Source organism: Lagenorhynchus albirostris, chromosome 13 (genome assembly GCF_949774975.1).
Source record: "Lagenorhynchus albirostris chromosome 13, mLagAlb1.1, whole genome shotgun sequence".
NCBI classification, from domain to species: Eukaryota; Metazoa; Chordata; class Mammalia; order Artiodactyla; family Delphinidae; genus Lagenorhynchus; species Lagenorhynchus albirostris.
In genome coordinates this window covers 13063603-13088335 of record NC_083107.1, presented here as the reverse complement: position 1 = coordinate 13088335, position 24733 = coordinate 13063603, and the positions used below count along the sequence as shown (strand labels likewise).

Below are 24733 nucleotides of genomic sequence, written 5' to 3'. Positions count from 1 at the left end.
TCTTTAGTTCTTCTAGGTCCTTGTTAAACGTTTCTTTTATTTTCTCCATTCTATTTCCAAGATTTTGGATCATCTTTACTATCATTACTCTGAATTCTTTTTCAGGTAGAATGACTATCTCCTCTATATTTATTTGGTCTGGTGGGTTTTTGCTTGCTCCTTCATCTGCTGTGTATTTCTTTGTCTTCTCATTTTGTGTTTGGGGTCTCCTTTATGCAGGCTGCAGGTTTGTAGTTCCCGTTGTTTTTGGTGTCTGCCCCCAGTGGGTAAGGTTGGTTCAGTGGGTTGTGTAGGCTTCCTGGTGGAGGGGACTTGTGCCTGTGTTTTGGTGGATGAGGCTGGATCTTGTCTTTCTGGTGGGCAGGACCATGTCCAGTGGTGTGTTTTGGGGTGTCTGTGAACTTATTATGATTTTAGGCAGCCTCTCTGCTAACGGGTGGGGCTGTGTTCCTGTCTTGCTAGTTGTTTGGCATGGGGTGTCCAGCACTGGAGCTTGCTGGTTGTTGAGTGGAGCTGGGTCTTAGCACTGAGATGGAGATCTCTGGTAGAGCTCTCGCCGATTGATACTACATGGGACCGGGAGGTCTCCAATGGACCAATGTCCTGAACTTGGCTCTCCCATCTCAGAGGCTCAGTCCTGACACCCAGCCGGAGCACCAGGACCCTGTCAGCCACACGGCCATGTACGCGGGGAATTTCTTGCCTTTTGGGAAGTCTGAGGTCTTCTGCCAACATTCAGTAGGTGTTCTGTAGGAGTTGTTCCACATGTAGATGTATTTTTGATGTATTTGTGGGGAGGAAGGTGATCTCCGCGTCTTACTCTTCCGCCACCTTGAAGGTCCCCCTCTCATTCCTTTTTTAGCTTTAGATATTATCAATGACTCATTATCATGGACGATTAGGATCATGAGGCTTATGTGGTGGTTTTCAGGTACGCAGCTGGGCACACCTGTGTCATCTTGCTGTCAGGGAATGCCCCAGACGTGCCCCATATCAACTGCCACAGAAAGTCCAGCCGCTGGGGAAGAACCTTTTTCTTCCTGAAGGAGTATGTGAGCAGAACATCACAGTATCCTCCGCATTTAGAAATTTTTTTTCTCCTCACTGAGTGGAGCGTGGGCGGGACACTCAAAAGTGATAGAAGGTGGTCCCAGCTGGAGATCATGAAAAGAATTTAAGTATAACATCACCAATCTGTACACCAGGTACCTGGCCAGGAGGTAGGGGGGACACAGTAAGAAAAAAATAATTCTCATGGCAAAATTCTAGTTTTGCCAATTTTCTAGGAAAACATCAGGCAGTAATTTCCAGTCTACCATGGACACCAATATTCCAGTATTTGCTTGATTTTTCAATCCTTTAGGCGCATGGATATATATGTCATATACAATTTTATGAATTAAAGTAAAAAAAAATGGAAAACCCTATTCCCAGGACCCCTCCCCGTGCCCCCCTTCCCCTCATCAACCAAAATCGGAACTGGGGCTGACAGCAGTAAGCCACGGTAGCCGGTCCTCTTGACCGAATACTGCCATCTAGTGGCAATGAATGTAAACACCCTGGTTTATGCTGGAATCAGGAACCAGAGAGTTGGAACACAGGTTGGCAGTACCAGGCGCGAGAGAAGGGAGCCACACGCTCTGTATCACTCAACTTTCTGCATGGCGTGAATGGGTAGAAAGAAGCCCACTTCTGTTCCACCTAAAGCTGTAAATCCGAGTCGCTCAGGCTAGACCAGGGGCCTCCTCCTCTGTGAAGCCGTGGCTGCATCTCCTGAGCCCCAACTCTGTGTGCTGAGCCAGGCCTGTGCTTGCTTCCCCTGCAGCACTTCTCGGTTGGGCTGTGTGTGTCTTTCTGTCTGTCCCTACGCCGCTGCTCTGCAGACTATGGGATCCTGATGGGCAGAGCCTGGAGCCTGGCCCAGTGCCTGGTACTTTTTTAGGTGTCCAATATATATAAAATATCTTTAATCATACATCATATATATATATATTATGGAATAAAAATGAGTGAATGGCAGAGTAAGTGTTCATCACTTTAATAATGTCAGTTCCAGAGAATGAGAGCTCTACTCCTCTTAAATCATTTTCTAAATGTGGAGGATACTGTGATGTTCTGCTCACATACTCCTTCAGGAAGAAAAAGCTTCTTCCCCAGCGGCTGGGAACTGCTGGGAGAAGACCTTCGAACCACAGCCTTCTTTGGAGGTTGTATCAGCTGACGGTACAATTGTAGACAGCGATTGTATCAGCCTCGTCCAAGGTCATACCTCCCCCACGGGGTAGCCGTGTCCAATGACTGACCAATGCAGGAGTGATTTATAGAATCATATCTGATTCCTGAAGACACTGTGATGTCTCTAAGATCTGCCCCCAGGGACCTAGTGTGCCTCCGTCCCCAAGCCCTGGCTAACTTGCTCCATTTCTGCACCAGGGGAAACCTCCTACAGCTTGGGATACACCTCCAGCATTTTTGCTCCTTCCTTTCAGGTAGCTCAGCTGAGCATCATAGGTTTTTAAAATGTTTCCTGTGTTTTAAACTGTTCCCCTTCCCTCTGTGCCCCTGTGTGACTCGCATTGTTTCCTGGCCCTGGTGCTTTCCCTCCTTCCCTTGGCAGGTGTTTTCCTGACTCTGCTTGTGGAGTCGTGTTGTGAGATAGATGGTCAACAAGTTCCGAGTCTCCCACAGAGTATTCAGACAAATACTTCCCACCTTCACTCTCTGCCTGTCATTCTACTTAGGAAGAAGCTGCTAGACCAGGGTGGACAAACGTTTTCTGTAAAGGGCCAGATAGTAAACATATTAGGCTTTGCGGGTGTGGGTGAAAAATGTCACCTGTCGTATCAGTAAACAAAAGATGTTGGGGCCATCAAGCCATTGGCCACTGCAGCCTCCACCCACTGTGCACCCTGAGGGGACTCAGGATGGAGAAAAGCAAGATAGTGTCCCTAGACAGCTGCGGTGCACATCGAGGGAATGATTTCAATGAGCCCAGACTCTTCCATCTTCCCATACATAGAAAAGCGCTCAATTCATTAACTTGAGATGTCTGGTTTCCTTTAATTAATAGTAATCTCTTAATGTTCCGACTACCTGGTCTTTGTTGCAAAAACTCCTATATATCCTGGCTTCTCCCTTACCTCTTCAGAGCAGTCCCTCAGAGCTATCTGAGAGGCTGCCTCCCGGGCTTAAGTCTTCAGCCAGTCCACCGAATAAAACACAATTCTCAACTTCTGTGCATTTTGTTTTTCAGTTGACACGGGCCATAGGGTCTATGGTGCAGATTCTCCACTCTGTTGTCTTAGTGCAAAAGCAGCCACAGGCGGTACTCAGATGAACGGGCACAGCTGGGTTCCAGTAAAACTGTATCCAGAAGAACAGGCCGTGGGCCAGATTTAGCCCGTGGGCTATAGTTTGCTGACCCCTGTCCTAGGCAGTCAACATCTCCTCCCAGCCTCGGCTTGATCTATGATTGACCTGCCTGACTCGTGTCCCATGTTGTCTCAGGCTTGTTCTCTGTGACCCTGACCTGTGTCATCCACATGCCGTGGATAATACCTGTGTCAACATGATGGTCACTTATCGTTTTGTAACTCACCTGAAGTAATAAATTATTATATGTTGACCTTACTCTTTTGTCTTTCTATAATTTGTTGAGAAAGACAAAATAGAGTAACCACACTCAGAGCAGCATTTTTTTGCGGTACGCGGGCCTCTCACTGCTGTGGCCTCTCCTGTTGCGGAGCACAGGCTCCGGACGCGCAGGCTCAGTGGCCATGGCTCACGGGCCCAGCCGCTCTGCGGCACGTGACCACTGCGCCACCAGGGAAGCCTGCAGCATTAGTTATTAAAAAGAGTTAACTGATTGTTCTCATTCCCGGTCAGGGTGCTGGTAAGAACCTTGGGACCAGGAGGAAGGGAAGGTGTCAGGGTAGAGAGAGGGAAAAGCATCTCCGTTGCTGTAGTAATGTCTTCCTTAAGCAAATACTTTACGGGGCATTTACTATATGACAGGCACTGTCTGAGCACAGGGGATACATCAGAGAATGGAACAGAACAATTCCCTGTTTTCCTGGGAGCTTCCATTATGGTGAGGAGAAACCAGTGACCCTCTAGAGTGTCTGGTGGTGATATTTATGGAGAAGAGTAAAGCAGCGTAGAAGGATAACTAAGTACTGTTTTAGACCAAGTGGTTTTGGAAGCCCTTTCGCATTAGGAGACCTTGGAGCAAAAACCTGACTGCACCGAGAGGAAGAGCGTTCTGGGAAGAGGACAGAGCAGTTGCAAAGGCCTGAAGTGGCACGATGTTTGTCACGTGGAGGAAGAGGTGGGCACCATTGTGGCCCGAGCAGACAGAGCGAGGAGGAGAGTATAGGGGATGAAGTTAAATGTTAACGCTCTTATATTTCTAATTGCCTCTAAAAAGGAGCTGTTGCTCCAATTATTTCCTGAAATATGAATCCAGGCTCATTGTCATGAAGGACGTCATGCTCTATACTAAGAGCTCATGACGTCACTAACCCCTTCATGAACTTCTGTGTTGGACATTTTTAGGTGTCCAAAGGCCATTTGGAAGCACTGTAATGTGAGCATTACCCTGAGTCAATCTTCCTCACCACCCGTGAGAGGGTCCCCATAAAAAGCTTCCTCTCTATCCCCCCCAAACCTTTTCCTATTTCCCTAGTTGCCATTTTTGCCTTTATTCAAGGCAGCTTGTTAGCTCATTATTCTTCTTTTATTATTTATTTATTTATTTATTTTTGGCTGTGTTGTCTCTTCGTTGCTGCGCGCGGGTTTTTCTCTAGTTGTGGTGAGCGGGGGCTACTCTTCGTTGCGGTGCGCGGGCTTCTCATTGCAGTGGCTTCTCTTGAGGAGCATGGGCTCTAGGCACACAGGCTTCAGTAGCTGCAGCACTTGGGCTCAGTAGTTGTGGCTCGCAGGCGCTAGAGTGCAGGCTCAGTAGTTGTGGCGCACGGACTTAGTTGCTCCGCGGCATGTGGGATCTTCCCGGACCAGGGATCGAACCCGTGTCCCCTGCACTGGCAGGCGGATTCTTAACCACTGCGCCACCAGGAAAGCCCTCCTTGTTCTTCTTGAGGGTTTTTTTTTATTACAATGGTCAAATGCAAAACTTCTCTAAATATGCCAACGGATCACTTGAATCAGAGTCACCTGGGGCACTAGTTAAAAATAAAGATTCCTGGGTCCCTGCCACTGACTTTCTGAATCAGAATCTTAGAGATGGCACCCGGGAATCTGCATTTAAAACAAACTTTTTAGGTACTTGCTACTCAAAGTGGGGTTCTCAGACCAGCAATATTGGTCTCGCCTGGAAACTTGCTAAAAATGCAGAATCTCACGCCCCACCCGGGATCTACTGAATTAAAATCCATATTTAACAAAATCTTCAGGTGAAGCTTTGGTATATTAAAGTTTGAGAAGCATAGGCCTAAATGATGTTTATACGCCTGGGAGTGTGAGAACCACTGACCTAACGCCATCAAAAGGTTCTTAGAATAGGGTCTACATTCGGGTTTGGGCCACGGGAAATGGTTGCTTGGCTCACCCAGAGGAATAAGAAAGTTTCACAGCCTGCAGATTCCCTTTCTGCATTTAAGATCACTTCAGTCTATGCGGATTGTCTAATTCTCAATGTATGGAACTGCAAAAGTGCGTTCTCATGCTGAAGCTTGAAACTTTCTTGCTGACCATTGTTTTCCAGGGATGTTTAACACGGCCACCACTAGTGTAATGGAATTTCACACTAGTATCCAATCAACTTTTGTAGGCTGGCCTTTGCTAAATGAGTTACCAGCGACATCCAGATGGCTAATATTTTAAACAAGTCAATTTTGTTTTCTATGCATTTTATTCATTCATTCAATAAGCATGTACTGAGTGTGGCCAGTAACTGTTCTAGGGGAGAGAGTGGTGGATACAACAAATAAGGTCCATGCTCTCACAGAGCTTCCATTAGAATAGAGAGGAGAGAAAGACAGCCAACAAGCACATGAGTCTGAGAGCAATAAATGCTATGAAGAAAATAGAAAAAAGAGCAACACGAAGTAATATTAACTGCAGAACTGTTTGTACCCTTCTCAAATGTATTCTACAAGTTTATCAAAAGTTATTGAGTAAAACCAGTTATCAGAACATTAAAAGGCATCTGATTCTTATTAATTAGGCACAATTACTGCTATTCCAAATAAATTCAGAAATGGAGGAAGTTATTTAGTATGATAGAAAAGGGTGCATAACTAATACATGTAAGAACCATACAGGGACTTCCCTGGTGGTCCAGTGGATAAGGCTTTGCCCTTCCAGTGCTGGGGAGGTGGGTTTGATCCCTGGTCGGGGAGCTAAGATCCCACATGCCCCGCATGGCCAAAAAAAAAAAAAAGAACCATACATATAAGAAGGGTCCAGCAATAGAAGATGCTTGGCTGGTTATGAATATTGTAACAAACTCTGCGGCATCTTATGGCATTTTTGCCATGGGTCTCAGTTTCCCTGGCCTTTGAGTTATTAAGTACACTTGATGCAGGGGATGGAAACTCTTTGCAGGTCCCTGCCTGACCTATATTCCTCTCTGGGAATGGCCCCTCTGGCCGCTGTGTGAATTCCATGACAACAATCTATAAGCTGAGCAGTGACCAGTCAGACTTTCTCTTTCAGGAATTTGAGACCCACTCAGACTGGAGTCAGTCGACGGCAGGTGCGTGGACCTATATGGATGTGGACACCATGTGTGGGCCAAAGTTTGGAGGGCAGGTAACTTGAGTAAGCAGAGACCACAGGTTTAGGAGAATGTCATAAATAGAAGGAAGATAGCAGAAGTAACGGCAACACCAGAGGGCGGCCATTCCCTCCATCCCCATGACGCCCAGTGGGACCACCTACAGTGACCAAGCCCGGCCTAGAGGCAAGTCTAAACCTTATCCGGCATCTGTCACATCCAGTTCCACAAATTTTGCCATCTAAGTGGGTCGGGGGCCAGGAGCAGGGACGTGAATCCAAGGGCATTTGGCTATATCTGGAAGGCATTTTTTCACGTCTTGCTTTTTTTCTTTAAAATAAATTGGGGAGGCATTTTACCCTAGAATATATCTGTGCTTAATAAAAAGTGTTTTCCTACAATACGATGTCACGTATCCCTGTGGATTCTGAATTCCTGACTCACTAACCCTAGTTTGAGAAACAGTTTGTCAGCCTTCCAGTTTTCGTAGGTGGGAAGCATGAAGCCCAGAGACGATAAGGGCCTTTCTTCTTTGCATCTTGCGCTCAGTTTTCTACCCTGCAACGTGCGACGATGTGGTGCTTCCGGGGCTTGCAAGGAAGATTTAAAGAGACTGTGAATAAAGCGCTTAGCAAAGTGTCAGAAAAGCAAACTAAGTGAAGAATAAATGGTTTCCCTCTTGTTAGCATTCCCTGTCGCTCCCTCCTCCACCTCTTCTCACGCCGCTTTCTTCCGCCTTTAGCCTCCCTGCCAGGTGGCCCGGCTCATCCTCCGACCGGAAGCCTGGCCGCTGCCCCCGCGTCCGCGCGCACGTCCGGAACCAGGCACTCTCGCCGCGCCCGATCCGCCTCCCGGGCCGCGCCCCGCCACTCCCAGAGCCTGGCACCAGGTAAACGCGCCTGGCCCGGACCCCGCAGCCCTCCCACTCTCCCTTCCAACCAGCCGATTCCGGGGCGGGGATTGGGGTTCCGCCCCCCCGCGAGCGGGCGCCCCAGCTGCCGAGCCTCCAGCACGAGCGCGCCGGCCCCCGGTCCCCTTTCCGGGTCCTCTTCCGGCGGTCGCGGCACCCTCTCCGGGGTAATCGGTAGCGAGACTTTTGAGCTCTGGAACTTTCGCTCAACCCGGATTTCAGCGTGGCTGGATCGGCCTCCCTAACCCCTTTCTTCAGTTTCTAGTTCGGGCGCTGCGACTTGGAGGAACCTGGGAGGGTTGAGGGTTCCCGATGCTTTGCACTTCTGGCAGGATTTCTGCAATTCTCAGAGAGCCCCGACACTGAGAAGTCTGCGGGGTTTTCAGAGGCTGGGAGTGGAGCCTTATCCCTAAGACCTTATCAAAACCGTCCTGGCCCAAGACCAGGCCAGCCGGAGGACTGGTGCCCAGTGACCTTGGAGAGGCCGGCGCCTGCCGTGGGCGTATCGGGGCCTCCACCCCAGGGACCGCAGTACGAGGTCAGCGATCGGCTGCCAGGGGTTCGGCCGCAGAGGTTTAAGTCTTCCCCATGGCCTCACCCCTGCTCAGAAATCTCTTCGCCTCCTGGAGGAACCCTTCTTGAAACGTTTCCTTGTCTTGCGGCGCTCTCTTGTTTCCCTTGCTTTTCATCCAGATTATTGGTCAGCGTTTTTCTGACCTGTCTCCACTCTGGAATACGGCCCAGCGGAGTCACAGGGGCAAATTATAAAATCGTGCGCCAGAGGCCACTTAGTTCAGTCCCCGTCGGATGCTTGGAGCCCCCATGCAGCCCCCATACAGCAGTCCAACCAGACTGCCTGATTTTTTTCGTCAGCTTCTCCACGTCCTGTGACAGCGGCTTCTACGTCAGGGCTTCTCTCTCCAGTTTGCCTTACACTGAACCCAGTGGTGTATAGCGCATGTAGCTTTGCCGTGTTGGCCTCAGAAGGCTGCCCCTTGGGGTCTTTGGATAGAACGGCGGCGGCGGCCCTTCCTGGTGCAGACAGCCGCCCGTGTGCTTATCAGTCCACTTCTTCCCACTGACATGTGCAGAGCCCGGCCTCAGGCCCTCTCCTTTGTTCCTGGGCCAGGTGGAGGCGGGAACGGACACCAGCGCCCCGGGAAAGTGCATTCCGCAGAGATTTTCTTTCGCGCTTCTCTGTAGCTCTGACTGCCCTCATGCTTGCCACGGCTTCTCTGTGTCAGAGTCACAGTCTAGGGAACCAGAATTCCTCCAGGTCAATGCTAGCTCATTCCCTTTCTCATAGGTGGAAGGCTTCAGGTGGCTTTGTCCCCAGAGGGCAGGGGTTCCCCTCTGGCCCTGGCACAGAAGTAAGTCCAAGCTGGTACTGAGAGTCAAATTCATCCCCAGAGGTGTTGTGGGGATTTATAATCAGAATTCACAGCCATGATCCAGAGAAAGGTGTTCCGAGCTCAAGCCTAGCTGCTTAACATGGTTCTTGGCTCCTGGGAACCTAACTGATGTGAAGTGTGACCAGAGTTAGGCCTGGGGTGCCCTTGGACCCTATCCCCTTCCATGCTAATCAGAGTTCTGCCAGGACAGGACCAGTTAGCCGGGCCAGATGATAGTAAGAGTAGCATATCAGCACTTCTAACTATTTTAGGATCGGGCTGAGAGGTAGGGCACTGCTTTTCACCTGGGATGACTAACCGTACTAGTTTTCCTGGGACTGAGGGGTTTCCTGGGACTTGGGGCTTTCAGTTGTAAAACTAGGAAAGTCCCGGGCAAACTGGGATGGGTTGGCCACCCTGTTCTTCATCCTTGCTTCATATTAGACCCACCCAAGGAGCCTCATGTAGAGATTTCAATTTAATTGATCCAGGTAGAGTAGGGGTATTTTTTTTAAACACTCCCAGGCCGATTGCAACAAACTACCAGAGTGGAGAACCATTAGGTTATAGGCAGCATTGCTAAAAAGCCATTGAAGGTGATGATTATTTTTTTAGCAGAAGTAGATACATCTCTCAAAAGGGAGTGTAATCAAGTGTGTCATCCTCTCCTTATCGAGGGGGGTATCAAAATGACACGTGCCTTATTATTGTTATTCCTTCTCCCCACCCCAAGGACTTCTTCCTCATCAGTGAGGACCAAGTGTTCTCCTTTCCCAGAATGCTCCCGTACCCCCTCTCCCGTGGCAGTAGGTCAGTAGAATGACCTCATTTTGATTGGAGAGGTCAGGATTTGCGCAGTCTCAGGTGAAGCTGGCCTGAGATTTCACAGAGCCCCAGCCTCCCATGGATCATGGCCCAGGGGCTAGCCGAAGGGGCTGGGTGTACTTCAGCATTGTCCCATGGGGTACTGAGCTTGGAGATCAAGTGTCTCTGGGACTGTTCTCTCTGCAGGCCTCCAGGATCATGTGGTACGTCAGTACTCGGGGGATGGCCCCACGCGTTGACTTTGAAGGGGCCCTTTTCTCTGGCTATGCTCCGGATGGGGGCCTCTACATGCCCGAGAAGCTGCCTCAGCTGGACAGAGACACCCTGCGTCAGTGGAGTGTGGCCTCCTACCCCAGCCTGGTGAAGGAGCTGTGTAGCCTCTTCATTGGCCCCGAGCTCATTCCAAGAGATGACTTAAATGGTGAGCAGACCCTGCCTTTCTACTCTCCCATCTCACTCTTCTGCCAGCCCAGCCCACCATGGAGTTGCAAATCCAGCATTTAACCCCTAGGAGGTCCCTAGCCACATTTCCGAAACTTTGGAGTTTTTTCCAGACTCTGGAATCCCAGAATTGGAGATATCCCCAAAGTGTTAATTCATTCCAGCTCCCACCTCCAGTGAGATGAATGCCAAAGTGATCTGCGGAGATTTTTTTTTTTGCTTATTTTTTAAAAACTCTTTCAAGGGATTTCGCTGTTGTCCTGAGATGCTTGAATGTGGGGTATTTCCTTCCTGCCTATAAAACACCCAGACCCTCAGATTGCTGTTTTATCTCCTTTAATGGTAATTCCAGAAGGGACTTTGAGAGTGTTTTGGTCCAGCTCATTTCAGACTGTTATGTGCCTACAGATACTCTGTGGGAATATCTTTAAAATGCAGATTCTGATTCAGTAGGTCTAGGGTGGGCCTGAGAATTCTACATTCCTATCAAATGTCCAGATGATAATAGTGCTGCTGGTCTCTGGACCAAATGTAATGGTGAGAGTTTGGGGCTGAGAAGAAGAGGACTCAAAATGTAGTTCGATGACCCGCACTGATGGTGTTGCCTGGGTACATATTAGAATTCTCAGACTTCTCTGACCTACAGACCCCAAACCTGCATTTTAAGATCCCAGGTGATTGGTTCACTAATTAAAGTTTCAGAAACACTACTCTAGATGACCTTAGCCTTAGGTAGGATTCTAAGTTAAACCATCTCAAGGTGCTGGCATCACAGGTGTGAGATTAAGTAATGCAAAAACAAACAAATAAGTCTCTGTCTTTAGGAAGGAAAATTAGAAGAGATGAGACATTTGCTTTGTTTCTTATGCAATGGTTTAATTGAATCTCATTGGAATACATGCACACAAGAAATCCAAATGATGAAGAAATTTATAAAGTGAAAAATGAAAGTCTTACAGCACCAATTCTGGTCTCTGGAGCCATCACTATGAGGAATCCATGAACAGTTTAGTTCATGCCTTTTCAGACGTTTTTCCTAGGATTAAACAATTATATTCATACACAGTATCCTTTATGATAAAAACTTCTGGTCTGTTTATCTGGTAACAAGGGAAAGAAACTTCAAATGTAAAAGTGTAAAGAGACTGAGAGTGAACTTGAGGGACAAGAGAATGGCCTTTAATCACCGTCCAATGTCCCCTCTCTCCCCTCGCAGATCTGATCGACCGAGCCTTCAGCAGATTCCGACACAAAGAGGTGGTCCATCTATCCAGACTGAGGAATGGGCTGAACGTGCTGGAGCTGTGGCATGGGGTCACCTACGCGTTTAAGGACCTGTCCCTGTGCTGCACAGCACAGTTCCTGCAGTACTTCCTGGAGAAGAGGAAGAAACACATCACCGTGGTTGTAGGTATGCATCAGGGCCGTGCGCCCTGGAGCCCTACCGTGCCCCAGCTTGCCAGGGTCCGCCCACAGGATGCCCTCCACTGATGTCTCTCGGGGAGTGTGTTATTGGTTCTTCCAGAGCAGGGTTCTTTTTCTTAAATTGAAGTATGGTTGATTTATAGTACTGTGTGTGTGAGTGTGTCTGTGTGTGTGTGTGTGTACGTGTGTGTACAGCACAGTGATTCAGTTACACATTAACTATCTATCTATCTATCTATTCTTTTTCAGATTTTTTTCCCTTATAGGGTATTACAAAATACTGAGGACAGTTCCCTGTGCTCTACAGTAGGTCCTTGTTGGTTATCTATTTTATGTATAATAATGTGTATATGGTAATCCCAACCTCCTAATTTATAGAGCAGGGTTCTTAAACTTTTCTTGTGCCACAGACCCTTTTGAGTCTGGTGGAGCTGTGGAACCTTCTTAGAATAATATTTTAAATACATAAAATACACAGAAGGTATGACGCCAAGCTCACAGATGCCCTGATTTCTATCCGTGGACCCCTTGGAGGTTCAAGGACCCCAGATTAAGTCCTGGGTTCCTACCCTCCAGGATATTGCCTCACTTGGCGACAGTGCTTTAGGGGCCATTGCTTTCCTTCTCCATCTCCCTCGTCCTAAAGAGGAGGGTTCCTCCTTCTTCCCATCCAGGAACTTCTGGGGACACAGGGAGTGCTGCTATCGAGAGTGTTCAGGGGGCAGAGAACGTGGACATCATTGTTCTGCTGCCCAAAGGTCGCTGCACAAAGATTCAGGAGCTCCAGATGACGACAGTGCTGAGAGAGAATGTCCACGTGTTTGGAGGTGAGTGCTGGGACAGAGGCTCCGGGGACGGCATGGCTTTGCCTCGAGTGGTCTGTTTTGGGAGATGGGCTGGAACAAAACTAGTCAATCGACTAGCTGACCATCCTTCCTCCTCCCCTTTCTCTCTCCTTCCCTTCCTTCATCAGTCATATTTAGAGGTTGGTGTATGCCTTGACTTAGCACTGAGCAGGCTCGTGGCTACACAGTTTCAGAAACTACTGGAGGTGACAGGTGCCTAAACCAATACTGACAGTACAACCGAGGAAGTGCAGGTTGAAAATCATACCCCAAAGAATGCCACTCCCCTGCATGTGCACCCTGCTGGTCCATATCTACAGGCAGCTACCCAGAGTCATAGCCTGAGCCAACTGACTTCGGTTCTGTCCCAGGGCACTGAAGTTCAGATGGCAAAAACACGTTTAATAATTATTTTTAAGAGAATGTGCCGTTGCATGTTGGCAGCTCATGCCCTCCCTTGCAGTGTTGAATCAACTAAGCTATGCACTTGGTTAGCAGGTCTAAGTATTTAAAATAAGAAGCTACTCAGTGGAACCCATCGCTAGTGACCCCCCTTCCTGAGCCACATCACGAATCGTAGGGTTTTGTGTTTGCAGAGAGGCAAAAAGCCATCTCCTTAATGTCTGGCCATCTGTTCTGAGTGCGTTTAATCATTACGGAGTTCAAGAATGTAGGAAGGCGGGATGGGTTTGAGTGGAGTCATACTTTTTATTTTTTATTTCTACCTCTGACACCCTACTATACACCCCAGGTAGCCCCAAGGAAGGGGTTGGAATATGAGCAGTAGGGGTCTTGGTGAGGTTTTGTGCACTGTGACCTTGGGCAAGCTGTCCAGGTGGCCTGGCTTGGTTTGGTCACTCACCTGGCAGGACAGCAAATGTGGTGGCAGAAAACCTTCCTTCTATAACTGGCCTGGCCTCCTGTTATAATCCCATAGATGATGTTTTTATAGAACACCAATTTTGTCAGGGACCAAAAGAACAGTGAGAACGAACCTTACCCATGGGAGTAGCATGAATATTCTTTGTCTATTTGTTCAAGAGCAAACAAAAAGCCCCTTCTACTCTTTTCTTTAGCAAGCACATACGCATTCCACTGAAAAGTTTATGGTTTAGCTGAGGCGGGTGTTGGCAAAAATCTTACACATTAGCCTTAGTAATGAATTACCCATATCTGGCTGCATTTTCCTGCAGTCATGACAAGATTTTAATGTACAAGGTTCAGGTTCCCGAGTGTCCCTGTTACACCCTAAGCACCAAAATTGCTCTTTATGAATCTAGGACTGTCTTTACCTAGAATCAAAGCAGAGAAGAGCTTTTCGTACCTCTACTCTGCACCTACGCCCTTCTCTCCTTGTCCACAGATGTTGGAAGGCTTTAACCTAAGGGCATGTGTAGAAGCATCCTGACCATGGGGTGGAGAATGGGGCACATTTGAAAAATAGTGGCAGGGACTTCCCTGGTGGTCCAGTGGTTAAGACTCCACGCTTCCAGCATAGGTGGCGTGGGTTCGACCCTGGCTGTGGAACTGAGATCCCGCGTGCTGTGTGGCATGGCCAAAAAATTTTAAAAAGAAGAAAGAAAGAAAGAAAAGAAAAATAGTGGCAGACACGTAGATGGTGATGAACACAGCATGTTATAAATGTGCTATTGCCTGAGGCAAAGGGCATTTCTGTTTCATACGTGTTCTGCGCTTCAAGAAAATAAGGCAGGAACCTTTAAAGGAATTAGCTTTTGTTTCTAAAACAGGACTGTTCAAATTCTTCCCTTCCTTTCTGGAATCTTCTGATTTGGTTTCCAGGAGGACGTGTGTTAGTTCGGGAGCTAACGGTGGGCATGTGTTTTCTGTTGGGCTGGTGAGCTCAGGGAGTAGAGATGGGCCACCTGGATTGCTGTGTGTTGGACACTAATGTTTTCTAAAGTCATGCATTTCCATATACATTGTATACTTGGTTCTTCTTAAGCACGGGATAATCAGCAAGGGCTAGTTATATATTACTTGGGATGTTTTTGGTTGGAAGTAACAGAAAATCTAACTCAGACTGGCTTGAACAGGGATAGTTTTCAGCTCATGTCCCTGGAAGTCTAGAGGTGGGATAGGCTCCCGACTGGCTGGTTCACTGGAGCCAGGTTCTCTGCTCCATCTTCCATTCAGCCTCATTCCTCTTGTGGCATATGATGGTTACTGAAGGTAACCAAGTCTCTCTTCCTGTGGCTCTCTCTTAAAAACAGTGAATCTTTTCCTAGCACCCCAGCAAATATCCCCCCTGTACATGGATCTGGAGTCAGTCCTGCAGCCTCATTACTGCTACACGATGAAGGGTGGAATGAATAGTAACCTCAGTGTCGGCCTTCCCTGGTGGCGCAGTGGTTAAGAATCCGCCTGCCAGTGCAGGGGACACGGGTTCGAGCCCTGGTCCCGGAAGATCCCACATGCCGTGGAGCAACTAAGCCCGTGCGCCACAACCACTGAGCCTGTGCTCTAGAGCCCGCGAGCCACAACTACTGAGCCCGCATGCCACAAGCCCGAGCACCTAGAGCCCGTGCTCCACAAGAAGAGAAGCCACCGCGGTGAGAAGCCCGCGCACGGCAACGAAGAGTAGCCCCCGCCCACCGCAACTAGAGAAAGCCCGCACGCAGCAACAAAGACCCAACTCTGCCATAAATAAATAAATAAACAAATTTATTTAAAAAAAAAATAACCTCGGTGCCTACTCTGGCATTTCCCCTGATAATCTTCCCCCACTGTCCTCCAAGTTTGGACCCAGTGGAGAAACAGACCCAGGTTTCAGACAAGAGAACAATATTGGCTGGATTGCTGGTTGGGCTGGGTTGAGGGATGCAACTTGGACTAGGGACCCACGTGGGAAGAGCGACTCTTTCCCTCCAGCCCCTGATGGAGGACGGTGAAGTAAAGCCCAGCCTCTCACCATCTCACAATCTGATAAACCATCCCCAGAGACTGGGGAAGAGGGCATGGAATACAAAGAGGAATTCTCCCCCAATATCCCAGAAAGCTGACATTTTCTTTCATTTTAGATAATGGTAGAAACATTGGAAATGTGACCCCAAGGATATGAGACATGGTTTGAGTGAAGGTCCCAGCAGGATGGTCTCTAGGAGTACATGCTGACCTTATGGGCACGTGCTGGCCCCCGGGGGTCCTTCATGATAACTCCCTCTCCTCTCTCCTCTGACAGTGGAGGGGAACAGCGATGAGCTGGACGAGCCCATCAAGGCCGTGTTTGCCGACGTGGCCTTCGTCAAGGAGCACAGTCTGATGAGTCTGAATTCCATCAACTGGTCCCGGGTCCTCGTGCAAATGGCCCACCACTTCTTCGCTTATTTCCGGTGTGCACCAACCTTAGACTTGCACCCACTGCCCCCCGTGGAGGTGGTTGTACCATCGGGGGCTGCCGGTAGCCTCGCAGGTAAGGAGATCCCTGGGCGGAAATGGGCTTTCCAGAAAAACGCCTGTGGTCCCCGTCCTCCCAGCTGCACTTTGGTTGAGGATAAAGGTTGGGTCCTAAGTGATGGGAAATGACACACAAGAAGCTTCCAGAAAACTTGTCCCAACTCCCTGGGGGTGACGTCCTGGCCTCTTGCCACAGGGGAAGGAGGATGGGTTAACCCCGAGGTGCTCCGGCTGCCTGATCTGATGTGTTTGCTCAGCAGAACGTGGGGAGACTAGGCCAAGGTTCAGCCGCTGGCCTGGCTGGCAGTGCCCTCTGCCAGGAACGTGGACTTTCCTCCCAGCTCCAGCCAGCTGCCCGCTCTGAAGATAAGGGCTCGCCTGGCACGGCGTGTTTTCCCTGGAGACCGCGTGATGTGGAAAGAGTCCTGGACTTAGGCTTCTGTGCTAGTTCTGTCCTTTACTAGCTAAACGTCTTGTCTCTTAGATTCAGCTCCTCAGCTATCAAAGATTGGAACACTTATCACACCTCTCGCAGAAATAAGATTCTTTATGCGTGTCTGTGAACTTTATGAGGGTCAAGAGCTATAGAGCTACGTGGCATTCAAATCATTTCCTATAATAATACTTAACATTTATCAAGCACTGACGATGCATCAGGTACTGCTCTAAATGCTTCTCTCGTATTAACCCCTTAAATCCTCACATGCGCCTGTGAGGGGGACGATACTATTATTTCCATTTTATAACAAGGAAGTTGAGGCACAGAGAAGTTGGTCAGCCTGCCCCTGGTTACACAGCAGTCAGTCCCAGAGCCGGGATGGCAGCCCAGGCAGGCTGGCTCCAGAGCCTGAATCCTCACAAGCATGCCTCCTGATTGGCATGACTTTTTTCCTGATGGTTCTGTTAGTGGCATCGCTTCTGATGGGCATCCAGGACAGCTTAGGTGAGACCATGAAAGTATCTTAGCGGTCAGGAGTCTTCCGGACTTCAGCTAACACAGGGATGGAAAGAACGGCAGGCTGGCTGTTAGACAAGGATGGCTCAGCCTTCTTCCCCATCCATGGCTGCCCATTTGCATCACCCTCCAGGGAGCGATGCCACCTGCACACGTCCCAGTATCTGCCACAGTGCCTGGCACAAAAGCAGTGTTTGCAGAGGGGACTCCGATCTAGCCCTGCTCCGTCGGGAACCAGCTGCTTGACCTGAAGCCCCTGGATCCCTTGAGCCTCCGTCGCTCCTCTGTCATACAAGGATATCATGATGTTTACCGAGGATCACGTGAAATAAGACTGTGAATGTGCTTTGCAAAATTAAGAGTGATGTTGGGTGGTGCGGTCATCCTTAACTCCTTTCACCTACTCATCAGAGATAAGCCATCCATGGCAGTAGGAACCTTCCCCCAAACCACGTTGCCTTTCTGGGCTTTCCATCTTTCAGGGTGAGGAATTCCTTGTTTGTTCCATGCCAATAGACACCGCTATTAGGGCTGCTCTGTGCCCCCTCAGTCCCTTTCCAGGGGACGCAGTCTGAGGGCGCTGGTTCTAGGAGACTGAGTCAGGGGACTCAGCATGTGCTCTAGACTTAGACAGACCTAGTTCAAATCCTTCGTCTGCCACTTAGTAGGCTTTGGATGGGTCATTTCAACTTCTCAGAACCTCCATTTTCTCTTCTGCAAATGGTGGCGAGCACGGGAACAGTGTCAGGGCACAGTCACCTTCTCCTACTCTTTCCTTCTTTTTTTGGTAACGGCTTCATTGCTCTATGATTCACATATCATACAATTCACCCACTTCAAGTATATAACTTAATAGTTTTTAGTATACACAGATTTGTGCGGCCATCACCATAATCAGTTTTAGAACATTTTCCTCACCCTAAAAGGAAGTCCTGTTCCTTTAGCAGTCATTCCCCATTTCCCCTCATCCCTCCCAGCTTTAGGCAGCCACTAATCTATTTCGTCTCTATAGATTTTCCTATTCTGGACATTTTATATATATAGAATCATCCAATATCTGACCTTCCTTCACTTAGTGTAATGTTTTCCAGGCTCATCTATGTTGTAGCATGTATCAGTACTTTATTCCTTTTTACGGCTGAATACTAGTCTATTGTATAGCTATAGCACATTGTGTTTATGCATTTATCAGTTAATGCACATTTGGATTGTTGCCGCTTCTTAGTCGTTATGAATAATGCTGCTATGAACATTTGTGCTTAGGCCCTGCTTTCAGTTATCTTGAGTATATAGAAACTAGGAGTGGATTTCTGGGTCATATTGGAACTCTGTGCTTAACTTTTTGAGAAACTGCTGGACTGTTTTCTGAAGTGGCTACACCATTTTACACTCCAGCCAACAGTGTATGGGGGGGGGGGGTTCCAGTTTCTCCACATCCTGACCAAGACTTGTTATTATCTATCATTTTGATTTTAGCCATCCTAGTGGGTATGAAGTGGTACGTCACTGGGGTTTTGGTTTGTGTTTTCCTGATGACTAATGATGTTGAGCATCTTTTCATGTGTTCATTGGCTATTTGTATGTCTTCTTTGGAGAAATATGTACTCAAGTCCTTTGCCTAATTTTTAATTGGGTTATTTTTATTGTTGAGTTGTAAGAAATCTTTATATATTCTGGCTTCAAGTCCTATGTCAGGTATATGATTTGCAAATAGTTTTTCCTGTTCTGTGGGTTGTCTTTTCATTTTCTTGATAGTCTCCTTTGAAGCACAAAAGCTTCCAAAAGCACAAAATCTTCTTAATTTTGATGAAGTCCAATTTATCTACTTTTTTTTCTTGTGTTGTTTGTGCTTTTGGTGTTGTGTCTAAGAGACCATTGTTCTCCTCTCTTAAGCTGGGTTCATCGCTCAGAAGATGGGCCTGCCCATCCACCTGGTCGTGGCAGTGAACTCCAATGACATCATCCACAGGGCCGTCCAGCGGGGAGACTTCTCTCTGTCTGAGGCCGTCAAACCAACCTTGGCATCAGCTATGGACATTCAGGTGGGGCCTGTGAGGCGATGTGCAGGTCTGACCCAGGTGTTGGTTGGGTGGAGGTGGACAAGGGCTGAGGTCAGCGTGACCCTCGGGACCCTGCCTTCCTACCCAGGTGCCGTACAACATGGAGAGGATCTTCTGGCTGCTCTCTGGCTCTGACAGCCAGGTGACAAGAGTCCTCATGGAGCAGTTTGAAAGGACCCGAAGTGTGAGTCTACCCAGGGAATTGCACAGCAAGGTCAGTTACCACCCATACACCATGGAGAAGGGAAAGGGTGCAGCCACAAGACCAGACTTGGGGTTTGAAAATCTGTTCGAGGAAAGGGGATGCTTGTTTCTTGAGCACCTACTATGAGCCTGGCACACCTGCCGTCACTTCATGTGGATTTCTTTGTTGAATGAGGAGAGGCAGTAGAGGTTATTGGTTTAGAGTCAGGTGGGGCTTAACTCCAAGCCAGCTGTGAGACCTTGGACCAGTTTCTTAAATTCCGTGCTTCAATTTCCTCATCTATAAAATGGGGATAAAGAGAATGCCTGCCTCATAGCATTGTTGAATTTTAAGTCAAATAATACCCATGAAGAATTTTGTATGCTGCCTGGCAATATAGGGCTTAATATATTAACTGTTGTTTTTATTTATTATTGTTGATTTCCAATAATAACTGGAAGCCACTTTTCCCATCCAGTATGAGCAGAGACTATTCTATTAGCTTCTTTTTAAAAAAAAAAAGAAAGAAGGAGAAATTTTATCTCCTCAGATGGGTAGGAGCCTAGGGAGGGATTGCTTTTATTTTAAGGTAACCTGGCGATGAAAACTTATTTAATATAAAAAAAGAATTTCATATGTTGAATTTGCTTTTAATTTTCTCTGCCACATTCCCACCAAATCGTCATCTAGACTGTGTATATCTCCAGTGCCTGGGACCTCACTACCTCACATCAGCTCTAATCATTATGAAGTTCTTTATATCAAGCTAGAACCTGTTACTTCTTAGCTTGTGCACTGGTGAGCCATCTGATTCCCATACTTGAAGAGAATCTTCGTTTACCTGCTAAGCCCTCCTTTAGCTGTCCCTTACATGACGTAATTTTCAGTGGTCCATGTCCATCTTAAAGGGTTGTCTCCAGAACTAGATACACCCACACAGACTGGAGTGGACTTTCTGTCTTCTGGAATCTATGCTTCTTTTGATGCAACCTGCCTTAATTAGTTTGGACTGCTATAACAAAGTACCACAGACTGGCGGCTTAGAAACAACACAGATGTACTTCTCACAGTTCTGGAGACTGGAGGACTGAGGTCAGGGTGCCGTGGTTGAGTTGTGGTGAGGGCCCTCTTCTGGGTTGCAGTTGTCTGCCTTCTCATATGTGGAAGGAGATTTAGCTAGCCCTCTGCCCTCTTCTTATAAAGACTCTAATCCCATTCATGAGGGCCCCACCCTCGTGACCTAATTACCTCCCAAAGGCCCCACCTCCAAATACCATCATATTGGGATTAGGGCTTCAACATATAAACTTGGGAGGGACACAAACATTCAGACCGTAACACAGCCAAAGTTCAACTTATTTAATGGTTTGTATTGACATCCACAATCCTTCTCCTCATGTAAATGAGATGCTCCATGAAGACAGACACCATATCCCCCAATTCTTCGTTCTCTCCCCTGCTGTACACGTAGAAGATATTCCAACTGCTAGAACAGCATTCATTCATCCATTCATTCACTCATTCATGTTACATATTGACCCTGAGTCAGGAGCTATGGTTGGTGCTGGAGATACAAAGATAAATAAAACACATGCATTGTCTTCTGTGAACCCTAATGGGTGAGGAAGGTATCTAAACAATTTATAATACCCTCTGGTCTCTATTGGTTGCAGTTGAGTATATGCAGGGTTTTGGGCACATTGTAAGCATGCGTGAATTTTCAGAGAATGATCAAATAAACCATCTACACCAAGGGAGCACTGAGAAGGGAGTCTTCCTGTCTAAAGGTAGTGGGGAGTTTTCCTAAAGGAGGTGCCACAAGAGCTGGGTGGGAACTGACGGGAAGCTATTCTCACATCCACAGGAAGGGGGCGTGCCAACAACAAAGCAGCAGGAAGGCTTGAGTGCCCTTACCCTGTGTTCCGTCCCGTTGTTGAACAAGACTACATACACTAATTTGCTGATTCATGAGCCAAATTCTAACTAAATGTGTTGACCTGAAACTCAGAGGTATCCTTCCCCTAACTTGAGTGAATCCATTTAAAACTGGGAAACGTGGGAAACCAGATTTTTCTCTGAGCTGGATCTGAGCCATTCAATCTGAACGTTTCATTCGCGTTTCTGGTGCATATCTGGCTATGTTACGTGGTGGGAATTTTCTCCCCTTTTCCTCACTTCCCCTCAGCCCTGATTCCCACCCCTCTGACCCTGAAACCTGTCAGCTTTCAGAGGCAGTAATTTCTCAGTCAGTGTCAGACGAGGCCATCACCCAGACCATGGGCCGCTGCTGGGAAGAGAACCAGTACTTGCTGTGCCCTCACTCGGCCGTGGCTGTGAGCTACCATTACCAGAAGGTGGACAGGAGGCAGCCCAGGTACAGGTGGTGGGTGCCTGTGTGTCGGGGGGACCCCTTGGCTTTCAGGGGTCCTCTTCCCCAAGCAGGGGAGAGAGGAATGTGAACAAATGGACATTTTTTTTTTTTGGCTGCCCCTTGCTGCACGCGGGATCTTAGTTCCCTGACCAGGGATGGAACCCATGCCCTGCAGTGGAAGCACAGAGTCTTAACCACTGGACCGCCAGGGAAGTCCCACAGATGGCTTTTATGAGCATGATGGGTGCTGCGTGGAACTGTGTCTTGAGACTGTGGTCCTGGAAGGGGGAGCTGGGCCTCCAACAAGGAGGAGCAATTTGCTTGCAGAGATAAGTTCAAGGAACCAAACACGTCTTTTTCTCTCTCTCTTTCTCTGCACCCTACCTCTCCCCTTCCCCTGTTCCTTCTTCTCCCTCCTGGCCTTCGTTCTGTACCTGTCCCTCTGTCTTCTGTCTTCCGCCCCCTGTTCCCACCTGCCCTGCCTCCTCAGTCCTCCCCGCTGTTGTCTGGCTCCCGCCTCTGCAGCCAAGTTCCCGGAGGCCGTACTGGCTGCCGGGCTGACCCCGGAGACTCCCGCGGAGATCCTCGCCCTGGAGCACAAGGAGGCGCGCTGTACCCCGATGCGGAAGGGTGACGACTGGACGCAGATGCTTCGGGGCCTGATTGAGGACCTGAGCCGGCAGCGGCAGGGGCGCTTCCGGAACGCGCCGGCATAGCCAGGCTTCCTTTAGGCTTCGGACCCTGGGAGGTGTCCCCTCTGAGCTGCCTGGTGCACCTTCTCTCCATGCTTCGGACCCTGGGAGGTGTCCCCTCTGAGCTGCCTTGTGCACCTTCTCCCCATGCAGGTGCAAGAGTTTCTCAGGGGGCTGCCCAGCTGGGCCTGGAGCCAGCGGGCTGTGCGCTGTTCCCTGGCTGCTCTGTGCTCTCACCGTGGCTGGCTGGCCATGTTGGGCCTGGTCACCGGGGAGGCGGGGAGGGAGTCGTGGAGGATTGCTGGGGGTGCACCCCCAGGGCCAGACAGTGCAGGAACATCACTGCTTCCTGTGAAACTTTCAGGGCCTGCAAATGAAAGGTCTGGGGCTCAGGGGCAACCTTGGCTCCAAGATTTTGGACCCCCAGATCCTAAAACCTGTGCAGGTGGGGCCCGCTGCCTCCATTACCACAGGTCTGGCTCTGAGCCTTAGTTTATCTGGTCCCCAGGTCAGATCCAGAGGTCTTGGCCACAGGGCTTCCACCCTGTCAAACGTTGGGAATCCCTGGAATAAAAGTGCAGGTTCAGTGCGATGGTGACTCTGCGTGCCCTGTGGGCAGAGCCCGGTGCCTGTCAGGTGGTGATGGTGGTACCATGGTGTCCCTCATCCATCTGTTGCCCCAGGTTGCCAGCAGGGCAGGTGGCACAGGAGCTGGGGTTCAGGATCACCAGATCCAGGCCATGTAGGAAAGCAGGGACCTCAAACTAGGTCAAGTTGCCCTGTTGCTCATGTACCAGGTTCACCATCCTTATTAAACCAAGTCGTGATCACAGCAGCGAGAAGCAATGGTCCCTCTTTAAGCACTAAATAAAGTCCAAATGCCTACATTTCCACAGGTACCTCCACAATCACGCTGCTTCAGAGAAGTCAAGTTGTTCTTTCCACTGTAGACACGACTGACACTCTCCCCTCTCCATGCCTTTGACCCTACACTTGCCTCTGGGAGACTGTCCTTCTTTGATGAACCCACAAGTCCCATCTCACAGGCTATTTGTCTTGGTTCCTGGTACTTGTTTACCGTGTCTTGTTTACTCGTCATCGCAGCTGGAAATAAGGACTCCTGTTTCCTAACTCTGGCAGAACTCCAGCTGTAGCTTCCTTAAGCTGTGTATTCCCTTCTGCCCTGTTTTATGGTTAGCCACTTGAGACATTATCTTCCTGTCTCTAAGCTCCTTGAAGACAGGAACAATTGTTTAACGCAAGGGCTAAAACTTTTTGGATTTGCCCCTATTGATTAAAAATCTTTTAATATGTTCTCCCAACATATGTGGACTAAATTATGTATAAACTACACAAACCGTGAGCTAAAATAGACATGAAGGAATAATAACAACACCTATATTTATCTTTTCTCCCCATTCTCCAATGGATTGCCTGTGGGCCTGTCTTTGGCAGTCCTGGTTGAACACAGTGCCTGGTACGTTCCAGAACCAGCAGGAACCAGGGGCATAGCTCCCCTGTGATTGCACATCTGCCAGATACTGTGCGATGACTCTCAAAGTGCGGTCCCTGGGTTTATCCAAAATACACTGTCCTGGCCCCTACCCCAGACCTTCAAAGGCAAATCTGTGGGCGTGCGTGCGCCATCTTCAGTCCTTACAAATGCCCCAAGTAAGTTTCGACCCTCTCACTCGGGAAACCTTGGCCAGAGGCTTTAAGTGTACGAATAATTCTCTTCCACAGGGAGATAGGCCTTTTCACAAGGGCGTGCTTTCTTCCTGCTACTGTTTTCATGATCTAGCCTGCACTGTCCAGTTCAGGAGCCGCTAACCATATGTGACTGTGGAGCCCTTGCAATGTCAATAGTCTGACTGAGGAACTGAATTTTAAATTTTATTTAAGTTTAACTTACATTTAAATTTCAAAACTATTACTTGATTCAGTCATTGGAAAGCTTTTAGGTATGATAGGAAAAATGCAGATATGTGAATCTGCCTTTTGAGCTGTGAAATTTATGAAGTACGTAAAATACAGATAAGTATTTCCAATGAAAATTCAATGTTCTGATTGACATGTGTCACAACTGTAAACTGCATATTGGATTTCAAAGGCTTCCAATGAAAAAAATCTAAACTATCTCATTAATAATTTTATACAGATGACCTGTTGAAAGGATGATATTTTGATGTATTGAGTTAAATAAAACACGTTATCAAAATTAATTCCGTCTTTTTCCTTTTCCTTTTCCAGGGACATTTAAAGTTATATATGTGGTTCGCCTTTGTCTCGCGTTGTATTTCTACGGACAGCAGTGATCTAGGCTTTGGGTACACATGAACACACGGCAGATAGTTGTGGATTTAGTTATATTACTGGGTTCAAATCTCATGTAGATTGAGGGAGGGGGTTAGACAAACGCAAACACGTGTACGTCAACACAAGCCTGAGGCTCTGGTCTCTGGGGGCCCCTCTGGAAGGCAGTTA

At 48.3% G+C, this 24733-nt stretch overlaps 1 protein-coding gene across 3 annotated transcripts; it reads left to right on the top strand.

The window, feature by feature from the left end:
* The first annotated feature begins 7519 nt into the window (after nt 1-7519).
* Nucleotides 7520-24449, top strand: THNSL2 (threonine synthase like 2). 3 transcript variants are annotated; one of them, XM_060168729.1, is made up of 9 exons: nt 7520-7625; nt 10049-10283; nt 11520-11714; nt 12403-12555; nt 15773-16003; nt 18836-18984; nt 19091-19216; nt 21409-21560; nt 22048-24449. In XM_060168729.1, the coding sequence occupies exons 2-9, from the start codon at nt 10061-10063 to the stop codon at nt 22271-22273; spliced, it is 1455 nt and encodes a 484-aa protein (XP_060024712.1). In that variant the 5' UTR covers nt 7520-7625; nt 10049-10060; the 3' UTR covers nt 22274-24449. The 3 variants fall into 3 exon arrangements, with proteins under 3 accessions (XP_060024712.1, XP_060024713.1, XP_060024714.1); XM_060168730.1 differs by lacking the exon at nt 7520-7625 and adding an exon at nt 7736-7813; XM_060168731.1 differs by lacking the exon at nt 7520-7625 and adding an exon at nt 8981-9016.
* Nucleotides 24450-24733: the final 284 nt, after the last annotated feature.

Bases quoted from the DNA above. Each gene is read 5' to 3' on its own strand.
- THNSL2 (XM_060168729.1), top strand. From the start codon at position 10,061: ATGTGGTACGTCAGTACTCGGGGGATGGCCCCACGCGTTGACTTTGAA. The intron at 16,004-18,835 runs GTAAGGAGATCC...TCCTCTCTTAAG, and splicing joins GGCTGCCGGTAGCCTCGCAG to CTGGGTTCATCGCTCAGAAG. The intron at 18,985-19,090 runs GTGGGGCCTGTG...CTTCCTACCCAG, and splicing joins CATCAGCTATGGACATTCAG to GTGCCGTACAACATGGAGAG.